The sequence below is a fragment of the Aquarana catesbeiana genome, linkage group LG06, assembly GCF_042186555.1.
Source record: "Aquarana catesbeiana isolate 2022-GZ linkage group LG06, ASM4218655v1, whole genome shotgun sequence".
NCBI lineage: Eukaryota > Metazoa > Chordata > Amphibia > Anura > Ranidae > Aquarana > Aquarana catesbeiana.
In genome coordinates, this window is record NC_133329.1 from 319,340,765 (window position 1) to 319,355,144 (window position 14,380).

General features: G+C 41.4%; 1 protein-coding gene across 1 annotated transcript in view; it reads left to right on the plus strand.

Annotated features, from left to right (window-relative positions):
* The window catches only part of FRZB (frizzled related protein), a 58,422-nt gene that overhangs the window by 10,695 nt on the left and 33,347 nt on the right, over positions 1–14,380 (plus strand). Inside the window, exon 2 of the mRNA XM_073633736.1 lies at positions 13,254–13,313. Coding sequence (XP_073489837.1) covers positions 13,254–13,313 — 60 coding nt within the window. The remainder of the gene's footprint in view (positions 1–13,253; positions 13,314–14,380) is intronic.

Here is a 14,380-nt window from a genome sequence, read left to right on the forward strand (position 1 = left end):
GCACATAGGTGAACCGAAGGTGTTCTAACAGAGGCTGAGGTCACAGGTCGACTTCTCCGTCGGCCATCTTGAGTACTGGCTGGTCTTCCCTGACAGGCTGAGGTCACAGGTCGACCTCTCCTTCGGCCATCTTGAGTACTGGCTAGTCTTCCCTGACAGGCTGAGGTCACAGGTCGACTTCTCCTTCGGCCATCTTGAGTACTGGCTGGTCTTCCCTGACAGAGAGGCGGCCGTGGTTCAATTTGCTGCCCCTCTCAAAGTGCTGCCTGGGTCCAATGGACCCACTGGGACCCATGGTAGGGCCGGCTTTGATTGTATCACCTCCTCACCACCTGCTTTAACCCCTTGGACTGTGCACAAGTGTCCGCATTCACTTGCGATCAGCGGAACTATGCCTGCTGAAAGCAACAGGGGGTATAATTTCTGCCAGCCGCAGCATGTGTGCACCCCTAGCCACTGCCTCTGCAGATAAAAGGGGCAGTGGTTGGGGGTGGTAAAAGCGTGGCTCAACTGCACGTTTTTACTGCCCCCAACCTTACGCGTGAACGTGTCCTAAAAGTGCGACCAGTACCAGTGTCCCAAATCACCACCACACCAGTCTCAGTGTCTTCATAATGCCTTGTTCACATGTGTGGTGCATGGATTGCTCTTCAGAGAGCATTTGACAGGAGGTGAGGAGGTGTGGTATGGCCTCCTCAACACCTGCTTTAACCCCTTGGACCCTGCACAAGCACTGCTATTCTCTTCAATGAGTTGTGATTGATGGAAGCTGTTACCACAGAAAGTGACAGGGGTATAATTCCTGCCACTGCTGTGAAGCAAAGCATTGTAGCCATGGCATGCTTACACCTCCGATCATTGGCTCTGCAGCTAAAGAGGGAAGTGGGAAGTGGTTAGGGGGTGTCAAAACCACAGCTCACCTATGATGTTTTACTGCTCCCCAACCCCAACTGTGAATAAGCCCTAATAGTACGGCCAGTCACAGTGTCTATAAATGTGATAGGTAGTCAGGAAATTAGATGAGTAATTTATGCCTCTAGAACTCCTGAAGGAGCTCCTTGGATTTTGGGCCTCTCTGTGGGTCTAGGCTGTGAAAAAGCCACATGTGGTATCCCCATACTCGCAAAGAATAGCAGAATGTGTTTTGGGGTATAATTCTAAGTATATATTAATAATTAACAACTATGTGTAAATGAATACATTTTCGTTTCATTTGGCATTTTCTAAAATCTTGTGGAAAATTAAGTCTTCAAAGGACTCACCATACTTCTTTGGGGTGTTTGTTTTCACACATGTTGTCATTTTGTGGGTGTTTCTGCTGTCCTCGTGCTCCAGGGCCTTAAAATGTGATAGGTAGTCAGGAAATTAGATGCGTACTTTCTGGTCTACGTGGCTAGGTTGTGAAGTAGTCTCACACATGTGATATGCCCATACATGGGAGGATTAGTAGAATTTATTTTGGGGTATAATTCTAAGTATGCCTTATCTGTGTTTTAGAAATATTTTATTACTTTAAAACTTTGTGTAAAAAAATACATTTTCATTTTCTTTCCTACATTTTACAAAAACTTGTGCCAAAGAAATTACATTTTTAAAAGACTTACTATGCCTTTCAGAAAATACCTTGGGGTGTTTACCTTCCAAAATTGGGTCATTTTGTAGGTGTTTCTCCTGTCCTGGCACTTCAGGGACTCAAGAAATAAGTAGTCAGGAAATTAGATGCTTCTTGAAAGCCGGAAAGTACTCCTCGGATTTTGGGTCTCTCTATGTGGTTAGGCTGTAAAAATGGCGCACACATGTTGTGTCTCCATACTCAGGAGGAGTAGCAGAATACGTATTTACTAAGTACCTTGTACTGTCTACTTTCCAAATACGGTAACTTTGGTGGTATTCATATTGACCTTGCATTTGCATTCTAGGGGTAAGGCATTCAGTACATCAGGATTGATCCATTTTGATATATATATATATATATATATATATAGAGAGAGAGAGAGCGAGCGAGAGAGAGAGAGAGAGAGAGAGAGAGAGAGAGAGATCTATATACTATATATAGATATATATAGATCTATATATATCTATATGTCTATAGATATATAGATATATATCTATATATATATATTACAATTTGTAGACTTTATAACATTACTGCAGACTAAATAATATACACCTATTTATTTTTTTCACCAAAGAAATATAGAAAAATCCATGTTGGCCTAAATGTGTGAAGAAAATGCTTATTTCCAAACTTTTAAACCAGAAACAAAGACATTTTTTTTAAATTTTCTGTTTTTTTTTCATTTATGTAGTAAAAAGTGAAAAAAATACTGGTGATTAAATAACACCAAAAGAAAGCCGTATCTGATATAACATTGATTTGGTTACAGTGTTGCATGACTGAGTAATTGTCATTCAAAGTGTGACTGCAGAAAACTGAAAAAAGGCCTGGACTGTAAGGGGGTTAAAAAGTCTGGTCTTGAAGTGGTTAAAGATGTCACTGATAAGAGGTTAGAGGCCCCCTTATGTCACCCTTCTTTCTGGTAGGATTGGCTCTGCAGCCTTTGAGTAATCTGGAGAACCTCTATCAGTCCCGATTCACACTTATGCAAATCTTATGTGGTTCTGATGCCTTCCAGAACGCATAACTTCGCATGCCAAGTTCGATTCTGGTGCTGTTAAAAAAAAGGGTCCAGTGCAAGTTTAGTGCAGAGCGGTGTGATTTTAAGCTCTATAGCCTGTGAGAATTGTATCTGAAAAGCACAAATCGCACTGCAAAATCACACTGCATTGGCACTCCAAAACGCATGTAAAATCTCACCACATCACACCGCATCAGTGTGAACCTGGGCTTAAGGAGGTATAAGAAGTCATGTTGGTCAGGAGAAAGCAGGCCTGATCTTATCTTGGAGAGAGCCTCATGTTCTGACCCTCTCTAGCATTAAAAATTCTGACATGGAAAATTGGCAGGTGAACTTTCTCAGCCATCAGCAGCTGAACCTGGCCCTTCACCTATAGGTATGCATAGAGCTTTATCTGCATTGAGGGACCTCTTGGCATCCAGTTTCAACAATACCCTGGACAGGTTTGTATCCTGAATCAGGGATCCACTGGTGTTTGCAGTGAATGGCCTGGTGACTCAGTGGGATCAGTTTTTCCTGATTTATGCTTTCCCTCCACTTCAGCTTCTTCTTTATCTGTTGTGCAAGTTAAAGATGGAGGGCATTCCAGTGATTTTGCTCACAGAATTTTTGGGCAAGAAAAACGCTGACATTTGAAATCTCTTGCTGTGGGCTTTTCTAGATCGCCCTTATTTGCTGTAGATGAATCCAATGTTCCATCCTACTTTATGAGCGCTGGCTTTGGCTGCATGGCTGTTGAAACCCAAGTCCTGAGGGCCAGATATGTTTCTGATTCTGTAAACCCTACCCTCTTCAAGGCTAGAATGCCAACCTCCTGTAAGGTGTACCATCATTCATGGAAAGCTTTTTTTGCCTGGTGTGAGGCTCGTTCAAATTTCATTCTTGGCAGTATGTTGTGAAATGCATTTTGGCTTTTCTCCAGTCTGGTGTGGAAGTGTCTAAGGCTTTAAGTACCATCAAGGGACAGACATTGACCTTGGCTGTTTTGTTTTAGAGACCTATCGCTTTGTTCCTTGATTAAGACCTTTTTTTCAAGGTGTCACATGGAAGGTTCTGCCTGCCCCCCCCCCGCCCCCCGCCTCCCCGCCTTCCCGCCTTCATGGAACCTTCAGTTGGTCCTGTCTGTTTTGCAGCTTTCTCCGTTTGAACCTCTTCAAGAGGTTCCCTTGTCATTACTTACGCAACATATTGTCTTTTTAATGGCCATTACCTCAACTTGCAGTGTGTCAGAGTTTGCTGCATTTTCCTTCAAGGAACTTTGCCTTTTTGTTTTACCAGGATAAGGTGGTGGGTGTTGAAGTTTCATTCCTCTTGCCTACCTAAAGCTAAATAAACATGGGTCAAATATCAACCAGTATCTGCCAGATCAACAGGAATCGGCCGATATTCGGTCAGTGTGTACAGTTGTCCTTCCGACTGTTGAAGGGACATTCTCGAAAACCAACATCCGATCAGCGCTGGCAGCGAAGGCTGCGATCCCTGATCAGTGTATTCTGACAGGAGGAGAGCAGTCCCCTTGTCAGAACACAAAGGCACACCGGGGGAGATTGCCACAGTAACATTGTTTAGTTAGTACTCCTTTTTTTTTCGTGCAGCCTGCTGGGTGGAACGAAAAAAAAAAACAGCCTAAGGTGGTTTCTTTGTTCCACTTGAGTCGGGACATTATCTTGTCATCTTTTTGCTCTTATCCTAAACATCCTAATGAAAAAGTGCTTCACTCTTTGGATGTTGTCCTTGCTGTTTGAGTTTAATTTAGGTCTACAGCTTTACTTCAAGAGTCTGACTTCCTCTTTGTTATGTCTGAGGATCCTCATAAGGGTTTGGTTGATCCTTGATCCTTTATTTCTTGGTGGATTCACCAGCTCATTTTTCAGGCCCAGTGTATCAAGGGCAAGGTTCCTCCTTTTCTGGTTATGGCCTATGCCACCAAGAATGTCAGTGCTTCCTGGACACTTCAGCATTGAGCTTTTGTTGTTCAAGTTTGTAAAGTTGCAACCTGGTCTTCTTTTCACATGTTTACTAAGTTCTACCAAGTAGATGGTCTTGGACAGAAGGTCTTGCAGGCGGCCTTGGACTTAGGTTCCTCCGTTCTCTTTCAGGCATGTTGCTGACTCCTCATGCTTAGGTCTTTAGTAAATCCCAGGTAGTCATAACTATCAAGTCCTCTGTGCCCTGTGATATAAGAGTAAGAATTTAGGATTCATGGTTTACCTGTAAAATCCCAAAATCCCAATACTTAATCTGTGTATTTAGATGTTTGCCTTAAAATCAACTGTTATTTTTCTGTGATGTGACAGGAAATTCTTGTTCTGAATTGTGGTGAACTGTGGTCTGGGAAGTTGGGGGGGGGGTTCCAGTTAGATACCTATGTTAGGTAGATTGAAATGTTATGTCCAAGTTGACCATGTTGGTCGTGGAGTGACCGGTGTTGTGCCGGGATCACTCCTTTTTCACTGTATGTTTATTTGTCTTTAAAACTTTAATAAACAGAATTAAAAAAAAAAAATCAACTGTGATTGAAATCTTCTGATCCTTTATTGAAACTATCAAACTATCAACTAATTGAAATTATTTACCAGTACATTGAAAAATTCCCAAAATCTAGTGCTTTCATATTTTCTAACTTATTTCCTGTCTTTTTTATTTCCCTGATGTATTGAGCCATGCTTTTGTATACCATCATATATTTCACCACCTTGCTGCATTATGTTTAGCTCTTCTCATTTTTTCATGTTTTACTAGTTGCCATGGGTGATCTGGGCACACAGGAAACCCCTATACATACAAAATAGTTGGAATGCTGGAATTACCATAATCAGATTGTAACTGACAGTCATGCGTAATGCAATTTACAGCATCCTTAACAACTAATGCTTATGAATGTATCTATACAAAATGTATAAACGTGTGTGAAAGGTCTATTCTTCCAGGGTGAAAGGTACAGCTTCACATTACAAGATCAGTAAATTTAAAATGAATCCTAATGTGACAAGACAAAAATGAGAGAAAATCTCACTTTTTAACAACTGTCAGGTAGGATGTACCCATTTTAATATTTCCCTCATCTTCTGTTTTCCTGACAGCTGTCTGCAGTGGGATATCCTGTCCCTTTTTTTGTGCTGGTGACAGAACAGGAAGTCTGGGGAAATATCCCCCAAAGGGACATAGCAACAAAAACTTAATATGCTTTAAAGTGTATTTTTGCTTTTCCCGTGTAGGGCAACACAGCTGGTTCATGTTGATGCAAACCTCCACGGTTGCCCAGGCCTATCTTCCATTCACTCCCCTACTTCTCTGTTCAGCCATTATGAGTGATAGAACGTCCTGTTTATACTACAAGTCACACCTCACCTAGATTACACCAGGCTATGAACCCCCATTTGAGACATCGATTGTCACTGTCACATGGTCAGGTTACAGGCTTCTCTATCTGAATGGCCTTCCTCAATCTATTAAAAACAGCTTTGGTGGAGAAACACATTTTCTAGGTTAACTTTTAGTGAACTTGTCCTTTAATAACTCCCACCCCCCCCCTCAATCCCAATGAGTGCAGCATGTCATTTTTATTACTTTCCTTTCTGCCTGTTCTTGTGACTTTCACAGCATGGTCCTGGCGTGATTGTTAGTTTTCAAGCTATTAGACCCCCAAGGTAATTCTTTTTCACCTCTAAATGGGTGTTTGATGGCGAATGGAAACATTGAAGACAGTCACAACAAACAAAAATGCATCCACAATCATTATCAAGACATGTTCAAGTGTATCTAAAGCCAAAAACATTTTTTAAGTTAAAAAAGTGTTTTGTTTTTTTTTTGCAATGTATAATCTATATTTATGATATTTCCTCCCGCGTCCTGTCCTGAAGACACAATAAGAAGTGAAGAAATCTCTCCAAAGTTAGGTAGATCCTCTTTAGACAGTTGTCACTATCTTCTCTTTTTCTCTGATTTTCTGTCATTGATATGAGCTGTCAGTCTTTTTTAAAGAGCCAATGGAGTAGTCATGATGGACACTGATGAAAAGATATCCATAAACAGCTTTGCTGTTTAGAGAAACATATCTATTGAACCCTAATTCGAAGTTACTTTCCGTATTATCAGTACACCAGCAAACAGTTGCATGCAGGTCCGGGACAAGGGGTGGGCAGGAGGGGCGGCTGCCCTGGGCACTGAGGTACTATGTGAGGCGGGGGAACCACAAGGAGGTTGGTGGGGGGGGGGGTTTGGGGGAAAGCAGGGGATGAGAATTGTTGGAGGAAGGGAAATAGCATGGGGGTGTGGTAAGAGTGGTAATTTGAGTGGATTTGTGTTAGGAGGGAGAAGGAAGCTTTGTGCTAGGAGGGAGAATTTTGGGGGGTTTGGGCTACAAAAGGTAATATGTTAGGAGAGAGGGGATTTGTGCTAAGAGGATCTTTTTTTTGGGGGGTGGGGGTATTTGTGCTAGCTGGAATGATTGGTGGGATATGTGCTAGGAGGGGAAATTTGGGGGGATTTGTGCCAGGATGGGGAATTTGGAAAAATTTGTAGTGGGAGGGGGGATTTGGAGTGGGGGAAGAGAATCTGTGCTCAGAGGGCAGATTTGAGGGGTAGAGATTTTGTACTAGGAGGGGGGAATTCTTTTTTGAAGGGGTGAAAAGCTCAAGAGATTCTCAGAATCGAATAGACAGATCCTGAATTAGGGACTTTCAGTGTAACAAATGTGTTTCTAGATTCTAAGAGGCCAAACTCCATTGTAAGAAGAATCTTTGAATATATTTTATTTACTGACCTATATTGCATTATATTCTTTATTTTTGGTTACTTATTTTGATTACCTGTATTTACATTGTACATTTATGGTGTTGTACAGATAATTTTGCACCTTTTACATTAATGACCTTCACCAGTGAGGTTAAGAATCACTACGATAGGCATACAGAGCCCACACATACTTTAGGCCAGTTTAGGCCCATTTCACACTAGCTCCTGTGAGCTTTTTAGGCGGAACCTGATCAGACCCTCCAGTCTCCTCTATGGAGCGGCAGTGTCAACGGACATGTTTCCGTTGACACTTGCTGGTATCCAGTCTGATCCAATCTGCTAAAAGAAGATTACTTCTAAAAAAAAATGAAGTTTACAACAGATTAAAGCTAAGCTTCAGGTACAGCTAAATACATTTAACAACCCAAAGGAATTCTATGCAGCCAAGATTGTAATGCTGGGGTACCTAGGTCAAAAAACACCCCTAACTTGCTTGATGAAGTTGACAGTCTGCTCACTTTTTTCTCTCTCCTCCTACCAGTATGATTCCTTACAGTACATATGCATGCTACAGAGCCTGCTTGAATCCTAGAGAGTCCACTTCCTCTAATGTTATTATTATATTAAACAGGATTTATATAGCGTCAACAGTTTGCACAGCGCTTTACAATATAAAGGAAGACAATACAGCAACAATACAATTCAATACAAGAGGGTTAGGAGGGCCCTGCTCCTGCAAGCTTACAATCTAATAGGGAGGAGCTTGTGAAACAAAAGGTAGTAACTGTGAGGGATGAACTGATGAGGGAAGTAGAAGATTCAGTTGTTAGCTGAAGGCAGGATGGGCCTCCCTGAAGAGATGAGTTTTCAGGAAATGCCTAAAAGTGGACAGAGTAGGAGATAACCGGACAGATTTGGGTAATGAGATCGAGAGGATGGAAGAGGCTCTGGAGAAATCCTGGATATGAGCATGGGAGGAGGAGACAAAGGAGCTAAATATTTGGAGACAAGATTGGTGATGTAGCTCGGGGCAGAGTTGTGAATGGCTTTGTATGCTATTGTTTGTGTTATGAATTTTATTTGTTGGGCAATGGGAAGCCATTGTAGGGATTGGCACAGAGGGGTGGCAGACTCTGAACAGTCGGTAAGGTGGATGAGTCTGGCAGCAGCATTCATGATAGACTGAAGAGGGGATAACTTGTGGAGAGGTAGACCAATGAGGAGGGAGTACAATAGTTAATGTGGCCCCTTCCTCTTCTAGTCTGATTTCTGCTGTACCGAGGATTATAGCAGGCTGATATTGAGACAAACTTACACTAGCTGCAATCAAAAATTAATTTAGTGCTTGTATGTAAAGTGTATGTCCAGCCAAGAGTGGGGAAGATTTATGCCCTGTACACACGGTCGGACTTTCCGACAGAATATGTGCGATCGGAGCTTGTTGTCGGAAATTCCGACCGTGTGTGGGCTCCATCTGACTTTTTCTTTCGGAATTTCTGACACACAAAGCTTGAGAGCAGGCTATAAAATTTTCCAACAACAAAATCTGTTTGCGTAAATTCCGACCGTGTGTGGACAATTCCGACGCACAAAGTGCCACGCATGCTCAGAATAAATTAAGAGACAAAAGCTATTGGCTACTGTCTTGTTTATAGTCCCGAAGTACATGTTTTACGTTACCGCGTCCAGAACGATCAGATTTTGCGACAATTTTGTGCGACCGTGTGTATGCAAAACAAGTCCGAGCCAACATCCGTCTGAAAAAATCCATGGATTTTGTTGTCGGAATGTCCAATCAATGTACGATCGTGTGTTCAGGGCATTAGAAACCCTGTCTTGTTTGGTTTGGTGTCTGGGACTTCATTAGAGAGACAGTGGTTACTGTTGTTACTATAACAGTAAATGAGGGGATAGCTCTCTAAAGCAGCCCTGGATGGAAAAGATTGACAAGGTTCTAAACCTTCATCACAGTTTAAAGGAATAGATAATTGCAGTAATTGGTGTTTTTTCATATCTGCCTGGAATACAGAGGTTTTCTGCATGTCCTCATTACCCCTCTGATAGGTATTGCACTTGGACCCCCCTAATCAACTTTTTAAGCAGAGCTGCTACACTTGTCCAAGGCTACCACTATCTTGACCTCTTTGGTTTTCTGGATCTTCCCTGTGAAATCTATTGTTTTTTAAAAGAGTTTTGAGTCTGGATTAAATCCTAAGTGCGGGCTAAATAAATACACAAAAATCAGCAAAAGGAACACTTACAGCTAGTAGAATGTTACCCTTGTGCTGATGCCTCTTCTGTTTGGCAAAAAATACTCCTCCATAGATGCCCCCCAGCCACCCCACCCCTGCTGCCGTAATCTTCTGGTGCAATGGGGTTTAACAGAACTGTGGGTGCTGTCACAGGCTCTCATCAAGCATGCCTGACTAAGAACGCCATTTCTGCCCAGCGCCTCCAATGATTGCAGCTGTACTACAGCTTATATGAATGAAGAGTGATCTATAAATGGAAGGGGAGGATATTTCAATCACCTGTCCATCCCCATTCATAAATCCTGTTTCATTCATAGAAGCTGTAGTATGGATTCTATGAATGGGCAGGCAGAAGGGGCGGGCATAGTTAGGCACTCTTGATAAGAGCCTGTGAGAGCGCCCACAGTTCTAATAAACCCCACCACACTGGAATAATCCAGCAGCAGGATGAGTTGGGACATGGATGGAGGAAGAGTGCATCTAACAGAAGAGACATCAGCACAAGGGACACATCCTACTGTTAAGTTATGTCCCTTAAGCTGATTTTTGTGTTTTTTAAATTTTGGCTGCACTTAGGGTTTAAATGTATAAAACACAGTCTGTTATTTGATCTATTGTATCATTTTTTTAAGGCACTATTCATAATTTTGTTTTTAGAGTCTAAAAAACAAAGGTTTTGTTCCATGAAATCATGTTTTAGGGGGAAACATTTTTTGTCCAATTTCTTCTTTCGGGACTTTGGAGGCACCAAAAAAACTTGGATTTTAAATATTTGTATCAATAAAATGTCTCAATTTCAAATCATTGTTTCAATTCCAAGTGTCTTTTGGTGCCTCCAAAGTCCCGTCAATTTTCCCCCTTTTTTTATGTAGAATACAAGATATTTATAAAGAACTTTCCTAATAATAATTTGGCGTTGTGTTTGGTTGTAATGAACAAATATGGTTGCCCCATATAGTGATCACAGTTTTGTGAGAGCTAAAAATGCCCAGTGCTTTACAAAATATAGGGGGGCAGTACAGTTACAATACATTTTAAGGCAAGAGGGTTAGGAGGTCACTGTATGTAATAGTTTACAACCCAGAATAGACATGTAAAGCCATGTGTGAGCCTCTACTACAACTACTTGGCTTGTATGGAGCCTGAGCAGTGTCTCATCCTCCAGCTCCATACAAGTATGTATGAAAACATGCAATCAGCAAGCAGCAGACAGCCATGTCTGAGAGGGATCCCTGTCATAGACAGATGGATCACCCATTCTAAGTACACAATGGATGCCCCCACTGACTATACAGAGGACCAAGAAATGTGATCAGTACTGTAAGTATGTAGTTTGGCAAAGCACTTGTGCTTTTACAAAGTTCAGCACCTGGTCACTTGAAGAATATAATCTATTGAGTTAATTTCCATCTGTTTGTTGTTTGTAATATAGAACATCAGGTTCCAGCATATTGTACAGGCCACACTTAAACTGGATGGAGCATAATGTTAGCTGGCAGGTCTTTTATTAAATAAATACTGTATGAAGAATACGAATAATGTAATGGAAAATGAAAAAAAAAGATTTATTTGAAAGAGTGGTTTATTGCAGCTTGCTCTGCCCACCATTGTCAGCCAATGAGCTCACTAAACAATGTTAATCATGTGATCAGCTTACTGCACATCCAGAGCCATACCATAAGCTATTTGTGAATAGAGCAGGGCAACACTCCCTCCCAGGAGCTGCACAATCCAAAACATAAGTTGGCATGCATTAAAAAAGGGATTAACTCCAGGGATAAAACGATAATTCTCCCACTCTACAAGACTCTGGTCCGGCCGCACCTAGAGTATGTTGTCCAGTTCTGGGCACCAGTCCTCAGGAAGGATGTACTGAAAATGGAGCGAGTACAAAGAAGGGCAACAAAGCTAATAAAGGGTCTGGAGGATATTAGTTATGAGGAAAGGTTGCGAGCACTGAACTTATTCTCTCTGGAGAAGAGACGCTTGAGAGGGGATATGATTTCCATTTACAAATACCGTACTGGTGACCCCACAATAGGGATAAAACTTTTTTGCAGAAGGGAGTTTAACAAGACACGTGGCCACTCTTAAAAATTATAAGAAAAGAGGTTTAACCTTAAACTACGTAGAGGATTCTTTACTGTAAGAGCGGCAAGGATGTGGAATTCCCTTCCACAGGCATTAGATAAGCACCTGAACGACAGCAACATACAGGGATATACAATGTAATACTGACATATAATCACACACATATGTTGGACTTGATGGATTTGTGTCTTTTTTCAACCTCACCTACTATGTAACTATGTAAGCAGCCAGGGCTCTTGAATGAATTCAAAGTACAAATGTAATTGTTTCAAGTACAGGATAAGAATCATAAGGTTCTAACACATTTCAGCCAATCCTGGTCTCAGGGCCGTTGCAAGGATTTTTGTCTACACAGGCGAAGGTGCAATTTTTTTAGATTGGACTGTTCTTGGGGACTGCTAATTGGTGTTGAAGGTGTGAAGACCCCCCCTTCCAGGCGCCTTAAGGTAGCTGCCTTAGCTGCCTTATGCTGGCGCCAGCCCTACCTGGTCTTAGTCATAGCCAAATATGGTTCGATCATGTCCACCCACCATATAAGCAGGCAAGGCGAGGGAGGTGATAACAGCCAGACTGGATTGCTACAGACGTCTAAATGGAAACACATAGTAACAATATCATAAGACATTAAACAAATATGACAAATGGTCATCACTACCTTGCCACATGCAATAATGCAGTGCTTTAGTAATAGCATTAGTACAGCAGAAATAAGAATAGATGCAGATGGACATTAAAGACTGTAGAGAGATACAAGCCCCACAAACATATTCCATAACAGAACACACAAGTTTTAAGGCCTCTGGCTTTTATGGAGAAGATGAAGTCTGGTATGCAGTCACCTTGGGATATACAAGATTTCATATAGTAGATTTTGTACTTGCCAATTGGAATAAGTGTCAGTTTACATACTTTTTTGGGACTCTGATGTTTGTTCTACAGAAGATTCCCAGACAGGACAAACGTTTAAGATGCAAGCTTATGTATCCTTATATATCCTAATATACAGTATATTAGTATGTAACTGTATGTAATATGCATCGATATTATCTACACTGAAAAAAAAAAAAAATCTGTTCCCAGCACTTGCATTAAACCCTTACTACAGCCAAATGTAAATTTAAAAAAAATGTTGACTCGAAGGGGTTAAAAAAAGCAGCTCTGGCTGCAATACTCCCTGTCATCCGCAGTAATTATTTTCCGCCATTACCTTTCTTCAGTAGTCCAAATCGAATGACATCCAGTGATATTTAACCCAGAGAACTGAGGATCTTATGGGAGTTATAAGGGTGTCATGGACACGCCTACTGAGGAGGCATCACCACAGTACCCTGCTATTAGTATTTCACATTTGTTGGCACAATTCGTCAAATTGTGAGTAGTTGCTTTGGAAAGTATAAGCAGTTCTGTTGGAAGGTATTTCCTAAATATGAACCAATACAATAATATGATTCTTGAAAATGTGACAAATAATGATATGAAAAAATAATTGTGCATCTAATAATAACAAAACCTCTGCATGTTTTTATCTTTCCAGAACCAATGCAAGACTTCTCAATGGACTCAAACAATGGGAACTGTGGTGGAGCTGTCAGTGGTGAGTGTATTTTAATCTAAATGCAACAAAATAGTGAACTGTATTGTTCTCATCACCTGGTTTTAGTAGGTGAAATACAGGTAAATGACACTGCAGTATTAAACTTTGGAAAGCATTACTATCTATCTTCATTTAATATAAAGCAGAGTTCCAACCAAAAGTGGAACTTCCGCTTTAAGCACTTCTCGCCCCCTTACATGCCACATTTGGCATGTCTTTTTTTTGGGGGGGGGTACCTTCTTTTTAGAGAGACTTCCTGTCCCACTTCCTCCTTTCCGCTTCTTGGCCGCCTAGGCGACTCCTCCTCTCCCCCTAGGTGGCCCCTCCCTCCCTGCAATGTTCTGGGACATGTCACAGGTCCCATAAGAATTCCTGGCCAATAGCAGAGCGCAGTGCGACTCGCGCATGTACAGTGCGCGCCCGGCCGTGAAGCCGTAAGCTGTCATGGCTGGGTGCCCACAGTTGCTATGACGGCGCTGCAGAGAGGAGGGAAAGAGAACACAGGCTTCGGGCATCCGCATTGCTGGAATGTGGGACAGGTGAATGTCTGTTTATTAAAAGTCAGCAGCTACACTTTTTGTAGCTGCTGACTTTCAATAAACTAAAAAAACGAGTGGAACCTCGCTTTAAGCAAAATGCAAAACACATTATTTACAGAGAGATTATAAGCCATATTCAATAACAAGTTCTTCCCAAGTGTACTTTTCTAAAGGAATCAAATAGAATACACTCTACTGAAATCTGACCACTAAAAAATGAATCCTGATTTGCTATGGATTACTGAGATTACATTGTATCTAATGTTAAAACATTTTTGTTTGCGTTTTTAATAGAGTGTTAACACCCCTGCCTGACCCTCCTGGATAACTTAGATCACTTCTTCAGGCTTTATAAAGCCTATCAAATGGATCTAAGTTGTCCCAAAAGCTTGCACCTTTAATAACTTAAAGTGTTACTAAACCCACAACAGTAAAGTCAGTAAAATCAGAAAAGGATGCTTGTTATACTCACTGTGGAACCTAAGGGGTTAATCCTGTGTATTTTGTAAAAAGTCTGTTTGATCCTGT